The 18,652-nt window shown below is 40.1% G+C and overlaps 1 protein-coding gene across 4 annotated transcripts in view; it reads right to left on the bottom strand.

Moving 5' to 3' along the window:
* Nucleotides 1-7,458: 7,458 nt before the first annotated feature.
* UGDH (UDP-glucose 6-dehydrogenase) overlaps nt 7,459-18,652 on the bottom strand; it is a 33,562-nt gene continuing 22,368 nt past the window's right edge. For 2 of the 4 annotated variants that reach the window (XM_003356899.6, XM_084971764.1), the window contains exons 7-12: nt 16,435-16,529; nt 13,977-14,107; nt 13,620-13,753; nt 13,105-13,196; nt 12,880-12,990; nt 7,459-9,065 (exon numbers count right to left, since the gene is read on the bottom strand). In XM_003356899.6, coding sequence (XP_003356947.1) covers nt 8,955-9,065; nt 12,880-12,990; nt 13,105-13,196; nt 13,620-13,753; nt 13,977-14,107; nt 16,435-16,529 — 674 coding nt within the window. In that variant the 3' untranslated portion in view covers nt 7,459-8,954. Of the gene's footprint in view, nt 9,066-12,879; nt 12,991-13,104; nt 13,197-13,619; nt 13,754-13,976; nt 14,994-16,326; nt 16,530-17,309; nt 18,194-18,652 lie in introns of those variants that run through there. The other 2 variants (XR_014812329.1, XR_014812330.1) reach the window with 2 other exon arrangements.

Here is an 18,652-nt window from a genome sequence, read left to right on the forward strand (position 1 = left end):
TTAACCCACTGAGCAAGGGCAGGGATCGAACCCGCAACCTCATGGTTCCTAGTCGGATTCATTAACCGCTGCACCACAACGGGAACTCCTGACTATCACATTTTAATTTTCTAAAGTTCTTCTCTGATTATTCTTTTTTCATTAGCATCCTGTTCTTGTTTCTTAGCTGGTTTTTCTGTTTTTCTCTGTGAAGATGATTAGTGTTGTGAAGTTGTTCTCTGCATTGAGGATTGTCCCTGTTTTCTTCTTTGTTTTGGTCTCTATCTTGTGTTAAAGGCTCCTCTTCACCTCCTTGGCTGTACCACAGACCTGCTAAGTCATGAGCCACCATAGAGCTGTTTGGAAGCTGGGGTTGGGCAAGCTCTGTAATTGATAGAGCTTCACTGTAACATGTTTGGAAGTTGAGCTAGATTTCTCACCTAGTGATTCCCAAAGACCAGGATTATCTCTCTGTAATCATTTAGGGTTTGGGAGTTCCTGTTGTGGCTCAGCGGAAAAGAATCCAACTAGTATCCATGAGGATGTGGGTTCCATCCCTGGCCTTGCTTGTGTGTTAAGGATCTGGCGTTGCCATGAGCTGTGGTGTAGGTTGCAGCGCAGCTTGGATTCTAAGTTGCTGTGGCTGTGGTGTAGGCCAGCAGCTACAGCTCCGATTCGACCCCTAGCCTGGGAACCTCCATATGCTGCGGGTGTAGCCCTAAAAAGCAAAAAATAAAAAATAAAGCCGTTCAGAGTTTCAAAGTAATAATTACAATCCCCAGGTCTCCTGCTTTGAGGATTATAACTTTGGCTGCTGGTTTACTTGAGCCAGATGAGTAAAAGTAAGTAGAATAAGTGAGTGTGGGTCTCCCTGTTCAAATATGCACACTGCTACCTTGTTTCCAGCTGGCGTCTCACTAACACCCTCTCCCAGGCTGAAACTTTCTGATTCTGTTCCTCCTGAAAACATCCGATGAGAGAAAGGGGTGGGAAAGGAGGTTTCTTGCTGTTTGATAGAAAAGAGAGACTCGGATGCATTCACCTCTTCCTTGTACAGGCTTCTGTTGAGGTCCCGTTTTTTCAGCCCCACACCTTAGCTCCACCTTTTGTGGTATGTGGTGCCTTTAATTCTTGAGATCTAAGGGGCCAGTTACCTACACTTAGAAGCCAGTCCCTTATGTAGACTGTCGTTTCTGCTTGCTCACCTTTCAGTTGTTTAGCTTCCTATTGCTTTCCACCTTCTGTCTACTCATTCCTCCTTTCCCATTCCTTGTCCTTGTCTGTGTATAGCTTTCTTGTTCCTTTACTGCCGTTTTAGTAAAGTTTCAGGAAAGAATGAAAAATGCGCATGTGTTTAATTCACTTATAACCAAAACTCCAGACAGTCTTTTGATTTGCTGGCTATGCTTTAGGACAAACTTGCAGACAGCTGGTGTTGGACTTAAGAATGCAGAAGGCTTTGTTCTGGTGCAGAATAGTAGTCATTGCTGTCATTCTTCCCAAACAGTGGAATCAATTTCTTTAGAGCGGAACCCTCCTCCCTCTGCCCTCAACTGCCTTCCCCTCACCCCCATCCTGGGTATAAATGCCAGGCTGGCTGCCTGGCATTGTGATTCAAGAGATGGATGAGATGAGAAGGTTGACTGTTCAAGTTAAAGACCTACAGTTAAGGCCCTGGCATGTGCCCCTTTCTCTCCCTTCTCCTTTGGGAGCCTCTGCTGTTCTGCTGTGCAGTGCCTCCTCCTCTGGCTCTCACACCAGTATTCCAGGAAACTGCTCTTGAGGCAGTATATATCCATCCATTCAGTGCTTTCCAGAAATTTCTTTGAATTTCTTGCCCACCAATGCGTCCCTTCCATTAGCTTTGTTTTATTGGATTATGCGTTTTCTCCTGTTACTGTAATTTTAGTGAGGTTCTCAGAAGAGTGAGGATATAAACATGTCCTCAATCTGCTATGTTGACCAATTACTCTTTGTTGTCTTTTTTTTTTTTTTTTTCTTTTTAGGGCCACACCCACAGCATATGGAGGTTCCCAGGCCAGAGGTCCAATCGGAGCTACAGCTGCCAGCCTACACCACAAGCCACAGCAAAGCAGGATCTGAGCTGTGTCTGGGACCTACATCACAGCTCATGGCAATGCCGGATCCTTAACCCACTGAGCGATGCCAGGGATAGAATTGAATTGGCAACCTCATGATTCCTCCTAGTCAGATTCGTTTCTGCTCCACTGTGCCACAATGGGAACTTCTTTGCTGTCTTTTTAATAGTAACTTTGTAGAGAGTTTTGCATATTTACTGTAATCATCTGTGTGTATATGTACTCATGTTTATATTTAAATCAATTATTTGCTGAATCTCTGAAGCACTTCTATAGAGATGTCTGGGACCATAGTTTGAAAATCACTTGTACAAACAAATAACATTTTTCACTTTACAATTCTATGTTTGTCATTATGTAGGCTTGGTCTTTAGTGTTGCGGAAACTAATATCCCTGGTAGTTTTCCTAAGTGTAATATTATTAATTAAAATACGTCACCTACTACTGTTTCCTAAACTCTAGTCATTCATTAAAAAAAAAAAAAACATCATTTTTTTTGCTCTATCTGGATGGGAACTACTTTATTATATACTAATTTTTTTTAACAATTGAATCTCTGAAAGTTAAATCTCTTTAAAATTAAATTGTTAAAATGGATTTTGAATGGTGCTGGATTTTGTTCAGCACATTTAATTAATTAATTTTTTAATTAATTTATTTGCCATAGCTATGGCATGCAGAAGTTTCCAGGCCCAGGATTGAACCCATGCCACGGCATTGATAGCACTGAATCCTTAACCACTAGGCCACCATGGAGCTCCCTAAAATGAACTTTTGTATCTCCACCATAATGGAAAATTAGCAAAAATAGTAATGAAAATGTGGATTTTATGTATGAGGCAGAGTCTTCTAGTTGTTCCCAATTCCAATAACCCTCCTACAATATCCTGCTAAAAATTATATCTCTCAGACTACTCTGCAGCTGGTTATGGATAAGTTTGGACCACCAATATGTAAGTAGAAATGATTGCTGCTACTTCTGAATGTGCTGTTAAAGGGTGGGTCCCACCTTGCCCCTCTCTTCCCCCTTCCCTGCTGCCTAGAATAAGAACCTGATGCTGAAGCTGGAGCAGCCGTCTTAAACCTTGAGATAGGAGACTTGTGTCATGGGTGGCAGACCCTAGGTAAAGAAGCCTGAACCTGATGACTGTGCAAGTTCTCTGCCAGCCCTGGACCACCGACCTGGACTTCTGTGTAAGAAATACATTCTGTTGTCTTTAAGACACTACTAATTTTGAGTCTCTGCTCTAACTTGCTCTAACAAGTTTATACACTAATATATTTTATAAGTGATGTTTAACGCTTTTTTTTTTGTCACATCTGGGGCATGTGGAAATTTCTAGGCCAGGGATGGAACCATGCCACAGCAGTGAGCTGAGCTGCTGCAGTGACAGTGCCAGATCCTTAATCCACTGTGCCACAAGGGAACTCCAATGCCTTTAAAATAAATGTCTAACTATTAAAATTAAGAATTAAGAAGTGGGTGGTGGGGCAAAAATAAATAAATAAAAATTTAGAAGACCATATATTCACCTAAAATAATCTCCCATGTTGCTGGTGGTGTATTGTAAATACAGATCTACAATGAACAATCTCGGAGTTCCCATTGTGGCTCAGTGGTTAACGAATCCAACTAGGAACCATGAGGTTGTGGGTTCGATCCGTGGCCTTGCTCGGTGGGTTAAGGATCCGGCATTGCCGTGAGCTGTGGTGTAGGTCGCAGACATGGCTTGGATCCCGAGTTGCTGTGGCTCTGGCGTAGGCCAGCAGCTACAGCTCCAGTTAGACCCCAGCCTGGGAACATCCATATGCCATGGGAGCGGCCCTAGAAAATGCAAAAAGACCAAAATAAATAAATAAATAAATACAATGAACAATCTCTTAGTATTCAGGAAAAAGGAAGGGAGCTTTGTAAGTATTATTTTGCAAAGCTGGCACTAAATATATATTTCTGCCGGGTTATGATCTAAAACTTGGATACAGTGTCAGCATATCAGTAAACTAGACGGTGACATCTAGTTTGGGACACAAGCTCTGGAAAGGCGGGATGAGTCACTAAAGTAACATGATTAATATCTTTTTTTTTTCTTATTCTTCTTTCGAGGGCCACACCTGTGGCATATGGAAGTTCCTGGGTTAGGGGTTCGATGGGAGCTACAGCTGCTGGCCTAAGCCACAGCCACTGCAGTGCAGGATCCAAGCCACATCTGCAACCTATGCCACAGCTTGCAGCAACACCAGATCCTTAACCCCCTGAGCGAGGCCAGAGATCGAACCCATATCCTTATGGATATTAGTTGGGTTCTTAACCCACTGAACCACAATGGGAACTCCCAAAATTTTTTTTGAAGTATGGTTGACTTACAATGTTGTGATCATTTTTGCTGTACAACAAAGCAATTCAGTTATACGTATTTCACATGTCCATTCTTTTTCAGATTCTTTTCCTATATAGATTATAACAGACCATTGGATAGAGTTCACTGTGCTATACAGCAGGTTCCTGTTGGTCAGTCTTTCCATATACCACAGTATGCATATACCAGTCCCAAACCCCCAGTCCATCTCTCCCCCTCCCCAACCTGTCCCCTTTGGTAACTGTAAGTTTGCCATCAGTCTATGAGTCTGTTTCTGTTCTGCAATAATTTTATTTGTATCCTTTTTTAAGATTCTACATATAAGTGATATCACATGATGTTTGTTTTTTACTAACTTCACCTAGACTGATAATCTCTAAGTCCATTCACGTTGCTGCAAATAGCATTATTTCATTCTTTTTTATGGCTGAGTAATATTCAGTTCTGTACATGTACCATATCTTCTTTATACAGCATGTATATGGATCTTGTTTTCGTATCCATTCAGCCAGTCTGTGTCTTTTGGTTGGAGCATTTAGTCCATTTACATTTAAGGTAATTATTGGTAAGTGTTCTTATTGCCATTTTGTTAATTGTTTTGGATTTTGTTTTGTTGGTCTTTTTTCTTTTATTCTTTTGTGGTTTGATGACTCTTTAGTGTTGTGTTTTTTGGGGGTTTTTTTGGTGGTTTTTTTAGTGTTGTGCTTTTTCTTATTTGAGAGTGTATCCTTTGTAGATTTTTGGTTTGCCGTTACTATGAGATTTTGATATAGAAATATGTGTATATATTTCTATATCAAAGATTGTTGGTCTTTTAATAGTAAATGCAAGATTGTTTTAAGTTGTTGGTCTCTTAATAGTAAATGCATCTCCAGCATCCTGTATTTGTACCTCTTTTTATGATTGCTGATTTTGATATATTGGTGGGTGACTTCCTACCTTAACTATTTGTTTGCCTTTACCAGTGAGCCTTCTCATTTGTAATTTTTCTTGTCTCTAATTGTAGCCTTTTCTTTTCCTCCTAGAGAATTTTGTCTAGTATTTGTTGTAAAGCTGGTTTGGTGGTGTTGAATTCTCTAGCTTGTCTGTAAAACTTTTGATTTCTCCTTTAAGAGCCTCGTCGGGTAGAGTATTCTTGGTTGTAGGTTTTTTTCATCATTTTATGTATATCATGCCAATCCCTTCTGCCCTGCAGTTTCTGCTGAAAAATCAGCTGATACCTTTATTGGGGTTCCCTTATATGTTATTTGTTACTTTTCCAACTGCTTTCAATATTTTTTGTCTGTAATACTGGTCGGTTTGATTAATATATGTTTCAGGGTATTCCCTCTTGGGTTTATTCTATATGGTATTTGTTGTGCTTCCTGGACTTCCGTGAGAGATTCCTTTCCCATGTTAGGGAAGTTTTTATTATCTCTTCAAATATTTTCTCTGGCCCTTTCTCTCTTCTCCTAGTACCCCTATAATATGAATGCTGACGTGTTTAAAGCTGTCCCAGAGTTCTCTTGGACTGTTTTCATTTCTTTTCATTCTTTTTTCTTTATTTTAACCAGGACCTAATGCTGTTCTGCATCAGTGATTATACACCAGCCTGTCTTCCATCTTGTTTATTTGTTCTTCTGCCTCTTGTATTCTGCTCTTGGTTTCTTCTAGTGAATTTTTTCTTTCAGTTATTGTATTTTGCATCTCTACTTGCTTAATCTTTAAATGAATTTCTTTGTTCAGTGTTTCTTGTAATTTATCAATCTTTGCCTCCATGTTATCTTGTAATTTATCAATCTTTGCCTCCAGGTTACTTCCAAAATCTTGAATCATCTTTGCTATCATTAGTCTAAAGTCTTTTTCATGGAGGCTGCTAATCTCTAGCTCACTTAGCTGTTTTTCTGTTTTTTTGTTTTGTTTTGTTTTTCTTGTTCCTTCATCTGGGATATAATTCTCTTCCTTTTCATTTTGTATAGATTTTTGTGTGGTCTCCTTTTTGCAGGCAATAGGGTTGTATTCTCTCTTGCTTCTGATGTCTACTCCCTTGTGGGTAAAGTTGATACAGGGGCTTCTGGCTATTTCCCTGATGGGAGGTACTGGTGCCTGCCCACTGGTAGGTGGAGCTGAGTCTTGTCCCTCTGATGGCTGGGGCTTTGTCTCTGAGTGTGAATAGAGGCAGCTATGTGCCTAGGAGGACTTTAGGCAGCCTGTTTGCTGATGGGTAGGGCTGTGTTCCTACCCTGTTTATTGTTTGGCCTGGGACTTCTCAGCCCCGATGGATGGGGCCAGATTCAGTAACTATATTTTAAACATAACTATTTACTTATCTAATCTAGGCATTGAAGCATCTTGAAACTTAAAATGAGTGCCTAATTCTATCCGCTTTTGCAAGACATCTTTGGGTTATAATCCCTGTAGTTGAATATAAGATTATTAAGCAGAATACGAGAATATTTTCAAGCAGAAATGTAAGGCAAATTCTAATTAATAGTTCATCCTCACTTCAAAGTCTTATGAGTAAGGGCTCATGTTATGTTCAAATACTCTGGTGTTTGTCTTTTTCTAGTGTTTTGTTTCTTTCGCTGCGGTCTGAAAACTTTTTCTTAAAGGGCCAGAGAGCAATCTATCTAACCATTTATTTATTTATTCATTTGCTTTTTAGGGCCGAACTTGTGGCATATGGAGGTTCTCAGGCTAGGGGTTGAATCAGAGCTACAGCTGCCAGCCTACACCACAGCCACTGCAACACAGGATCTGAGCCACATCTGCGACCTACACCGTAGCTCACGGCAACACCAATCATGTAAAAGCGTAAAAGACATTCTTAGCTCACAGGTGGTGGGCCAGATTTGGCCCATGGGATTGAGTTTGCAGATACCTGGTCTATTTGTTAAATTCCCTCCCTTTCTGGCATCATTGAAAGAGCATCGTAATGGCCCTTTCTCAAAAAAGTAAGGAGTGATATTTTCCTTTCTAATGTCAGACTGTCATGACTCATTAGTTTTTTGCGCCAGACAAAAAAAATACACTCACACAGTAGTTTATGCAGAGTATTTTATTTAGCTATTTGATATCTGTACAGATGTTTCTGTCCTCATTTTTATCTCTGTATTCTCTGAACCACAAAATTCTGAAATGATGAGACCTGTATCTGTTTAACTCAATTTGTACACTCTTAGCAGAGAACAAGCATCAAATGAACATCTGACATATTTCAATAATGATAAACAGAAGAGAAAAATCAAATATAAATCAACAAGAGACACAAGCAAAAAGCAGATGAAAACAAAAAAATTCTTTTTTTCTTTTTCTTTTCTCCTTTTTTTTTTGCTTCTTAGGACCACACCCATGGCTTATGTAAGTTCCCAGACCAGGGGTCAAATTGGAGCCACAGCTGTCAGCCTACACCACAGCCACAGCAATGTGGGATCCAAGCCATGTCTGACCTTGTGCCACAGCTCATGGCAATGCTGGATCCTTAACCCACTGAGCAAGCCCAGAGATCAAACCCAAGTCCTCATGGATACTAGTCAGGTTTGTTACCTCTGAGCCACAACAGGAACTGCCCCCAATTTTTTTATTTTAGGATTATGCTGTACATAACTTATAAAATCTACTTTAAGTTTATATATGAGATTTTATTGGTTTTATTACCTTAAAAAGGGGGAGAAACTGCAATGAGATACAGGAATAAAATGCAAAGTAAAAGTAACATATTTTTGCCTCTGGGACTAAAAAAATAATGATCAATAAGGAAAAACACTAAGTGAAAAGGAGTGAAACAGATTTTCACTTCACTACACTGATTTTATCTTCATGTTAAAAAAAAATTGCCTTTTAGGCTTATTTGGATTGATTGGAAATAGATAATGATGATCTTTTTGGACTAAAACCCCAACAATAAAGCTCATTAAAGCAAAATGAGCAAAAGAACAATAACCAAACCATATTTGCAGGGTTACTTCTAACACGAAAGGAAAGGGGGGGGGGAACACAAAAGGCCCCCATTCTGTCCACTGCATTCTCCTCAGTTCAGAGAGACAAGAAATGGCAGGGCAAACACCTTACCAAATTAATCCAGAAACCGTTAAATCTCCATGACACTTTTAGAAAGGTTAACAGGTTTAGCCCAGTATTTCACGTAGCAATTTCATGGTTTAAAATTCATATTTAATGACAGGTAAATAAACTGATGATCAGAAAAAGTGAAGAGTCCTATTCTCATTACAGTGTAATATTAAAGTGCTGCCTAAAGACATTTTATAAAGTAAAAAGTGTTTGAAGTTTAATTTTACAAAAATCGACATCATTAAAACCAACATGATTATTTGCCACCCATCCAGTCACTGAGGTAACAGTATTATAAAAATATGTAAAAAATATTCATTTCATAATTACCACATATGCTAATTCCCATACAGCTAGTATAAATTTGATTATTAAAAAAATAATTTGTTTCCTTAAAAGCACTTGGTTCATTCACCATTTAATATCAGCTATTTCCTATCCTTAAGTACCCAAAAAAAATGGCAGTGTCTACACTCTGGGTTTCTTGTTAGGTAGATCCTGAAGACTAAACTTTGGAATTTCACCAGAAGGAGCATATGGAATTCTCTTTGAAGACACTTTTTTGCCAATTGTTTCAATCTAGAGGCGGGGAGAAAAAGATTTTAGAAAATTATTAGTAATTAAATATATAAATATAAAAAACTGTATATGTAAGGGGGAAAACCTAGATGAGTTTTTTTTAAGATTTTTATTTTTTTCCATTGTTGATTTGCAGTGTTCTGTCAATTTCTGCTGTACAGCATGGTGACTGAGTCATACATTTATATACTTTTTTTTTTTGTCTTTTTGCCTTTTTTCTAGGGCCGCACCCATGGCATATGAAGGTTCCCAGGCTAGGGGTCTAATCGGAGCTGTAGCCGCCAGCCTACACCACAGCCACAGCAACGCAGGATCTGAGCCGCATCTGCAACCTACAGCTCATGGCAATGCCAGATCCTCAACCCACTGAGCGAGGCCAGGGATCAAACCCACAACCTCATGGTTCCTAGTCAAATTCGTTAACCACTGAGCCACGACGGGAACTCCTATGTACATTCTTTTTCTCACATTATTCTCCATCATGTTCCATCACGAGTGACTGGATATAGTTCCCTGTGCTACAAAGCAAATCCTACACACCAGGATTTTTTTCTTTTTAAAAGCAGAGAGAGCTTCGTAAGTTGTCTGGGTTGCTATAAAAGATCTTTGGTTCCTTGCTGGTTTTTAATGATTCTAGAGTCAGTCTACACTCCACTTCTCATATTCATATCTCGACAATCTCACTTCTGTCATTCTCAACACCAGACCCCCTCAGACAGAGTAGGGAATCATATGTCACTATTGTTTGTAACATACATGAAAGGTATGAAAGCATACTGTAACATATATGAAGGTAAATAAAGAGACCAAATTCCAGTTCACAGTCTTTCAAACTCTAATGTCTGTTTTCCTTATTCTAGAAAACTTGTTTAAGCTATAAAGCATAGTTTTTAGAAGTTCATTCTTCAGAGTGTAAAAGGCTCCCGTAAGAATCCAAACTGTAAACTGCTATGTTACTTCAAGTCTCTAAGATCCTTCTTCCTCCTCTGTCATTGGTGTTACACACCCATCTCAAAGGGTTGCAGTAATGATTCAATTAGGTGAAGTGATCAGCATAGTGCCTGGCATACAACAAAGTCAGCTTGCAATAAGTCTGTGCTAGTCAACTTCATTTTACATATTACACTTTAAGTTTTTCCCCCTCCATCCAAAATCATTTATCTTTAAAGATACTGCTTCTGTAATAGTCATAAGTTTATCTCTTTTCTACAGCAGAGAGAAATATACTATACAATTTTCATAAATGTCTTTTTCATTAAAAATGAATATTTAATGCTGACTCACATCACAAAGGGCTTCTGTTTTGTATTAGTCACTTGTCCTAGTGTCTTAGACATTCTCTTTACTTAGTGATTCAACTTTAATTGCTTTTTTAATCCTTACTAGGAAAAGTTAACTTTTAGAAGAACTAAAACTCTTTTTAAACATACATGTCTCTACACATCTTATTATTATTATTAATTCTCCCCTTTTATGGTTGCCCTGAGGCATATGAGGTTCCCAGGCCAAGGATCAGATCTGAGCCACAGCTTAGCAACACTAGATTCTTTAGTCCTTGGTGCCCAGATTGAACCTGCATCCTGGCATTACAGGGATGCCACTGATCCCACTGCACAACAGTGGGAACTCCCGTATCTTCTTTAGATGTAAGACAGCAATGAGAGATGATGTGTGCCTGTGAATAATCTTTAAAAAATAACGCTGCTGAGTTTAAGTCATGACTGGGAAAAACAGTCCTGTTATTAAGGGAGCACAGGACAGAAAGGCCCCCAGGGTCATTGATGGAGTGTGAACAGACATGGATGCCATCTGATTTTTGTTGCAAGTTAATCTCTCATGAATGGCAAGTGGGCTCTGAATTCTAAATGAGAAGGATCTTCAACAAGTCAGTGACAGATCAGATATTTTGAACAGTGGATGAGGCCTTATCAGTACTTCTCCAAGATAGCTGGTGCTAAGCAGACACACCACCAGCCCTAAACCTGGCCATGCTCAGCTCAGCTCCAGGACTATGCTGACAGCAGTCTCCTGGCAGATTTCTTTATCCTCCTCAAGCTCCCCTCCGACCTCCCACTCCATGTCTGCTCTGAAGAAATGTAAAGTGCCTCCTTCTTATTAATACTTTTGGGGCCCTTAGTAGAACTGAAAGATGCAACATAAAATGTACTGTTCAGAGACTCAGTTGCCAAGGGGGAGATGGGGAGGGAGTGGGATGGACTGGGAGTTTGGGGTTAATAGATGCAAACTATTACATTTAGAGTGGATAGACAACGAGGTCCTACTGTATAGCACAGAAAACTATATCCAATTTCCTAGGATAAACCATATTGGAAAGGAATATAAAAAAGAATGCATATGTGTGTATAACAAGTCACTTTGCTACATAACAGAAATCAGCACAACACTGTAAACTATAATTTTTTGTCTTTTTGTGTGTGTGTGTGTGTGTTTACAGCCACAGCCATGGTATATGGAGGTTCCCAGGCTAGGGGTCTAATTGGAGCTGTAGCCACCGGCCTACGCCACAGCTGCAGCAATGCCAGATCTGAGCTACATCTGCAAACTACACCACAGCTCACGGCAACACCAGATCCTTAACCCACCGAGCGAGGCCATGGATCAAACCCACAACCCCCTGGTCCCTAGTTGGATTCGTTTCCACTGCGCCACGACAGAAACTCTCAACTATAATTTTTAAAAAAGGTACTGTTTGGGTTTCTGTCAGTTATCTAAACTTTCCATAATAAACTGACAAACTGAATTAAAAGAGGGCCAGCACCACTGCAGCTCCCTTTTCTTTTTTCTTTTTTCTTTTTTAGGCAGCATATGTAAGTTCCTAGACTAGGGGTCAAATCAGAGCTGTAGCTGCCAGCCTACACCATAGCCACAGCAACAAAGGATCCAAGCCACGTCTGCAACCAAACTGCAGCTCATGGCAACACCAGATCCTTAATCCACTGAGAAAGCAGGGCCAGGGATCGAAACCACATCCTCACGGATACTAGTTGGGTTTATTTCTGCTGAGCTACAATGGCAACTCCTCCCTTACTTTTTTTCTTTTTCTTTTTAGGGCTGCAACTGCAGCATATGGAGGTTCCCAGGCTAGGGGTCCAATTGGAGCTAAAAGCTGCCAGCCTACACCAGAGCCACAGCAACACAGGATCTGAGACGCATCTGCAGCCTACACCACAGATCACAGCAATGCCAGATCCTTAACCCCCTGAGCAAGGCCAGGGATCGAACCCGAAACGTCATGGTTCCTAGTTGGATTCATTTCCACTGTGCCGGGATGGGAACTCCTTTACTTTTCATTCAGACCTCTCAGCACCAGCACAGGACTGAGCACTCAGAGGTACAGGATCCTATACCAACATGTGACACTATGTTGCATACTGCAGTTTTCTAAACATTCATAAAAGAATAAGTGATCTGGCATCTGAGAGGGTCAGTGTGATGCAGAGAGTTCAGCAGAGCAGCTTTGGAGGCTCTAGGAAAAAATAATTTAATGTGTATATTCTCTTAATTGATGTTTATATGAGATAAAACAAGCTACATCTTGGCCCTATATGATAGGCAACTGATGACGTTTCAAATACTATGGAAGGGAGACCAACACCAAATGATCTTTAGATCACAAATTTAAGGAGGGAGTAGAGTGATTTACAAACACCAGAGACTTCCCAGAGAATTGATTGATAGGTTTCCCAAGAGTTAGGCAACTGTTAAGTGAGAAAATATAAAAATTCTAAAACTTAAAGCCATTAAAAAGCAAATGACCAAACAATCAAAGCAACCAATCCAGGATTGTGCTTACCTGGAAGCCAATGGTTTGTAGTTCATTGTGGAGCCCATCCAGGACACGTCGTCCATCAAAGATAAAGGCTGGCTTTAGCATTTTCTTATGAATGCGTTCATAATCCAGTTCCTGTAAAGACAGAACCAAAGAAAGAATTAGTGCATATGTGTGAACACGTACTTAACCCCAACTGATATTAGAACACCTCTAAAATGTTCCTTAATCTCATTTCTGTCACCTCACCTTAAACATGTCCCACTCAGTGCAAATAACAACCGCATGGGCACCATCACACGCTTCATAGGGGTCCTTGGAAATGGTCACGAGCCGGGCCACTATAACAACCCAATGAAAAATCGGAATAAGAAAAGAGTGATTTGAAGGTATGCATTTTAACACTAGGATTGCAGCAGGAGATGAGCGTCTGGCAGAAGTGGAATGGTCTGGTTGAAGTATAAGTGGGGATAACAGTGAGGGGCCTGGAGTACCCCAATCTTTACCCAGAAGCTTCTCCTCGGAATCTCTGGGGCTTTTTAGAATATGTCAGAAAAATCATTAGACTGACCCACAGCTGATTACTTCAAGCCAAAGTTGATGAAGCAATGTCTAAAAGTCTAATTTTAGAGAAATGAGGTTGAAGAGAGACGCCTCCTAATGACATAAATGATAAAAACTGAACAACCAAAGGTTTCTGGAGAACAAACAAGTTTGGGGGCAAAACTCAAAGTGATACATATAAGACCCGGAGTCTTACTTACCTTGGTCATCCTCGGACACTCCTGGATGAGAAAGATCCACAACTATTTGTTCCCTTGGTACTTTAGGATCATATATATGGAGGTGTGCGCCTTCATCCATTAAATATTTGCTAATGTATATACTAGAAGACTCTCTGAAGGGAAAAAGAATCAGTATTGCTGATTGCTTTTAAATAGCATATATTCTATGCCTAAGGTTAATATATGGGTGAGATTCTATTTCTTGAAGGATATGTATGTTCACTTTTTTTATTCTTTAGACTATATGCATACATGTATTCCACATACATAACCACCATCAAAAAATCAGGATGAGTTAATTCTGAAAAAGGTTGAAATACTTTAAAGAACTGATACCTTGTATCACCGGTGTCCTTTTTGAATGCAAACCCCAAAATAGCTATCTTCTTATCAGTCACTGTATTAAACAGACTGTCTATAATCCGGGATGCAAACCTCCTTCTCTGGTAGTCATTCATGTCTATGACCTGAAATGACATGTGCAATTATGCAAGGATCAGTTAAAAGTTGTTCAGCCTGTGCCACATACTACTCACAGCTTTAAGGCAGGTGCTCTTCTATGGATAAGAGCCTTGTAAATTAACAAGAGGCAATATGAACCAGCCTCTTTAGCATCTACAGAATGATGCTAAAAAATTATCTCCCATTCCCCCCTGCTTCTTATATCCATGCTGAAAAATTTCATTTTCATTTGGCTTAACTTTCCATGTATCAGGCTAGGATGGATATAAGGGGGTGGGGTGGGGAGCACAGCTAAATTTCGACCCCATTTAAGGTCCAGCCATGAGGCCACCCTAAAAATGGCACACAAAAAACAATGTTCTCTCAGACTTGTGGTTGCCAAGGGGGAGGGACTGGGAGTTTGGGTTTAATAGATGCAAACTATTGCATTTGGAGAGGGTAGGCAATGAGATCCTGCTGTATAGCACAGGCAACTATATCTAGTCACTTACGATGGAATATGATGGCGGGATAGTGTGAGAAAAAGAATGTATATATATGTGTGACTGGGTCACTTTACAGTAGAAATTGACAGAAACACTGTAAGCCAACTATAATGGAAAAAATAACAATCATTAGGGAAAAAAGAAAATGGTGTTCTCCTTAGCCAACTTCTCCAAACCCTATGGAAGCAATTAGATTCCAAAGTATCCCTCGTAGGAATAACCCTTGACCCCTCACAAAAACTTACTGTGAGTAGAAAGTGAAGAGAGAACAATGTGCAGAATCATAGCTGCCTCTGGATGAACCATAACACCAGCTACATCTGGTGAAGTTTTTTGGTTTTTTTGTTTTTTTGGGTTTTTTTTTTGCCTTTTAGGGCCGCATCCATGGCATATGGAGGTTCCCAGGCTAGGGGTCCAATCGGAGCTGAAGCCGATGGCCTATGCCACAGCCACAGCAACTTGGGATCTGAGCCTTGTCCGTGACCTACACCACAGCTCATGGCACCACCGGATCCTTAACCCACTGAGCAAGGCCAGGGATTGAACACACATCCTTATGAATACTAGTTGGTTCGTTAACCACTGAGCCAGGATGGGAACTCCAATCTGGTGAAGTTTTTAACTAAAAGTTTTAAGTAAAAGTTTCCGATGGCCTAATCTGTTACTCTCCTAAGAGTTTATAAACATGACATCACGTAGATGACCAGATGCATATAAAGAAAGACTTTTTTTAAAGGCTCTAGGAGTCTCAGAGCCTGAAAGCTTGAAAAATGAGCCCAAAGTGTTAGAAGATCAAGTCTTTATCTGCATTTCCTCCACAATAGACAATGAGATAAAGCCATCATACTGGACTGAATGAAATCAACTTCAAAGTGTACATTTCAGGAGTTCCCTGGTGGTTTAGTGGAAGTGTTCATTTCCCTAAAAATATGCATTTCCTTACACTCTCACTCACTGCTGAAATCTGAAAAACTATAAACTTGGGGAAAAATATTTGAGAAAGGTATGTACACTGGCTGTTATCTTGGACAAATTACTTAACATTGCTATGCCTCAGCTTCCTCATCTCTAACTGGGGGGATAATATTAACTATGAGAACTAAGATACTACATGCAAAGTGCTTGAAAGAGTGCCTGGCACAGAGTAAGCACTCAGTAAATGTTAATTCTACTTCCAGCTTGAGAAGGATCTCCAATTTTAGCTCTGTGAATCTCAAAGGGACAAAACAAATATCAACATATAAAAACTACTTGGAAGCATTAGCATATAGGTTCTTCCTTTACTGTCCCCTAATGCCTTTCAAGACAGAAGAATTAAAGTAGTAGTTCTTGCTTTACTCTAAGAGCAAATTTAGTTATAAAACTAGAAAGATAACTACTTTATCATAAATTTCCACTACAGCGATTACCGGAAACTACAAATTATAAACATAGAAGCCCAATAAATTAACCTAAAATGAACAAATTGAATATAGTAATAATAACTGAGTTCTGGGACAAAATTAATCCTATCAAAAACATTTGACAAGGGGAGTTCTGTCGGCACAGAAACAAATCCACCTAGGAACTATGAGGTTGCAGGTTGGATCCCTGGCCCCACTCAGTGGGTTAAGGATCTGGCATTGCCGTGAGCTGTGGTGTAGGTCGCAGATGGGGCTCGGATCTGACGTTGCTGTGGCTGCGGTGTAGGCCGGCGGTTGTAGCTCTGATTAGACCCCGGCCTGGGAACCTCCATATGCTTCGAGTACAGCCCTATAAAGCAAAAAAAAAAAAAAAAAAAAATTAACAAGGGATGGCTTGTTTTAATTAGAGGTGATTCATAACTTGCTGATTATAAAGATTAATACCTGCTGCCAATAACGAGCTACTTCAGGCAAATTTAGAGCCTCACAGAGATAAACCAAATTCAGAACATCCTTTTGGAAGCAGCTCCCACCAAAACCTGAAGAAAGAAAAAAAAAAATGATAATATTTTCATTTAGGAACCACACAAATGAATCATGTAACAAATTTCTTTGTCATACTAATCAAAGGGCCTACGCTAAGATTCTAACGATAAAATTTGGATGCTGGAAAATTAGTAGGTTTATAAACTGTGTGAAATTTGCAAGTAACTAATCAACTCTATAAAACATTTCCAAATTTTCTAGCTAAAGTTTTATTATGGCTGTATTTTCTATTTTTTCCTCATTCATCTGGCATTACTGCCTCACATCTCTAACTCAATGAATGAGGAAACGTAAGAGCTGACAAACTTTTGCAGGCCAGATAATAAATATTTTAGCCTTTGTGGGCCACACAGTCTCTGGCACAATTACTCTACCTTTGGCACTCAAAAGCAGTCATAGACAATATGCAATCAAAGGGGCATAGCCATGTTCTAATAAAACTTTATATTTACAAAAACCAGCTGTGGGCTGCATTTAGCCTGAGGGCTGCAGTCTGCTCATTTGTGTTCTCATGCATCACAGTATACAGTGAGGGTTGGCATGGAGTTAAAGCCAGAGTTCCCATCCTGGCTCAGTGGTTAACGAACCCAACTAGTATCCATGAGGACTTGGGTTCCATCCCTGGCCTTGCTCAGTGGGTTAAGGATCTGGCATTGCAGTGAGCTGTGGTGTAGGCCGAAGAAGCGGCTCGGATCCCGCATTCCTGTGGCTGTAGCGTAGGCTGGCAGCTGTAGCTCTGATTTGACCCATAGCCTGGAAACTTCCATATGTCACAGATACAGCCCTAAGGAAAAAAAAAAAACAAAACACCCAAGCACTCATTAGTTATATAACTTTGAGCAAGCTATGAAAATTCCACCTGATCCTTAATCATCTCTACAGAGTAAATACCAGCACCTCTGTAACAGGTTATAAGGATTAAAAAATAAGATATATAAAGTGATGGTTCAGAACATGGGGCCTAACACGCCTTCAGTAAATAGTCGTATTTTTTTTGGCCATGCCAGCGGCATGCAGAAGTTCCCAAACCTGTGCCACAGCAGTGACAATGCCAGATCCTTAACTGCTAGGCCGCCAGAGAACTCCAATAGTAGCTATTTTTATTAAATGGTTGCTAGAAAAAAATGTCAAGGAGATTTAAAAAACTAGGAAATGGCAGAAGGGCCCAGAAATATGGGAAGCTCTGCCTATTGCCCGATCTGTAAAAGACTCTATTTGCCTTTACATTACCCTTATGAACGTATACCCAAAAGTACAGTCAGTTCTCATTAAATCCAGTAGTTATGGTCTAAAACTTTGCCACAAATGCTGAATTAGCAAATACTGAAGCGCTGTTCCTAGGTGAAATACAGCATTAGTCTCCTGGGAACTTCTTGGTCACATTTGTCAACTGTTGACACATGATCTTGTTATGTGTGTGTTTCTGATTAAAAACAATTTATTTAAAAATAGTGTTGAGGAGTTCCCGTCGTGGCGCAGTGGTTAACGAATCTGACTAGGAACCATGGGGTTGCGGGTTCGATCCCTGCCCTTGCTCAGTGAGTTAACGATCTGGCGTTGCCGTGAGCTGTGGTGTAGGTCGCAGATGCGGCTCGGATCCAGCGTTGCTGTGGCTCTGGTGTAGGCTGGCAGCTACAGCTCCGATTCGACCCCTAGCCTGGGAACCTCCATGTGCCGTGGGAGAGGCCCAAGAAATGGCAAAAAGACAAAGATAAATAAATAAATAAATAAAAATAAAAATAGTGTTGAAAATTTGCCATTTACAACAACAGGGAAGGAGCTGGAGGGTTTTATGCTTTGTGAGGTCAGAGAAAGACAGATACTTGTATGTTTTCACTTATATGTGGACTCTAAATGGTAACACAAGTGAATGAATATTAAACATATTCACAGCTATAAAAATAAATAAATAAATAAATAAATAGTGTTGGTTCAGAATTCCTATTGTGGCACAGCAGAAATGAATCCAAACAGTATCCATGCGGTTGCGGGTTCGATCCCTGGCCTCACTCAGTGGGTCGGGTATCTGGTGTTGCCATGAGCTGTGGTGTAAGTCATAGATGCGGCTTGGATCCCATGTTTCTGTGGCTGTGGTGTAGGCCGGCAGCTGCAGCTC

Source organism: Sus scrofa, chromosome 8, assembly GCF_054392235.1.
Source record: "Sus scrofa isolate SSC_HxYL_T2T_F1_AM1 chromosome 8, Sscrofa_HxYL_maternal_Yorkshire_Landrace_v2.0, whole genome shotgun sequence".
Taxonomy (NCBI): Eukaryota; Metazoa; Chordata; class Mammalia; order Artiodactyla; family Suidae; genus Sus; species Sus scrofa.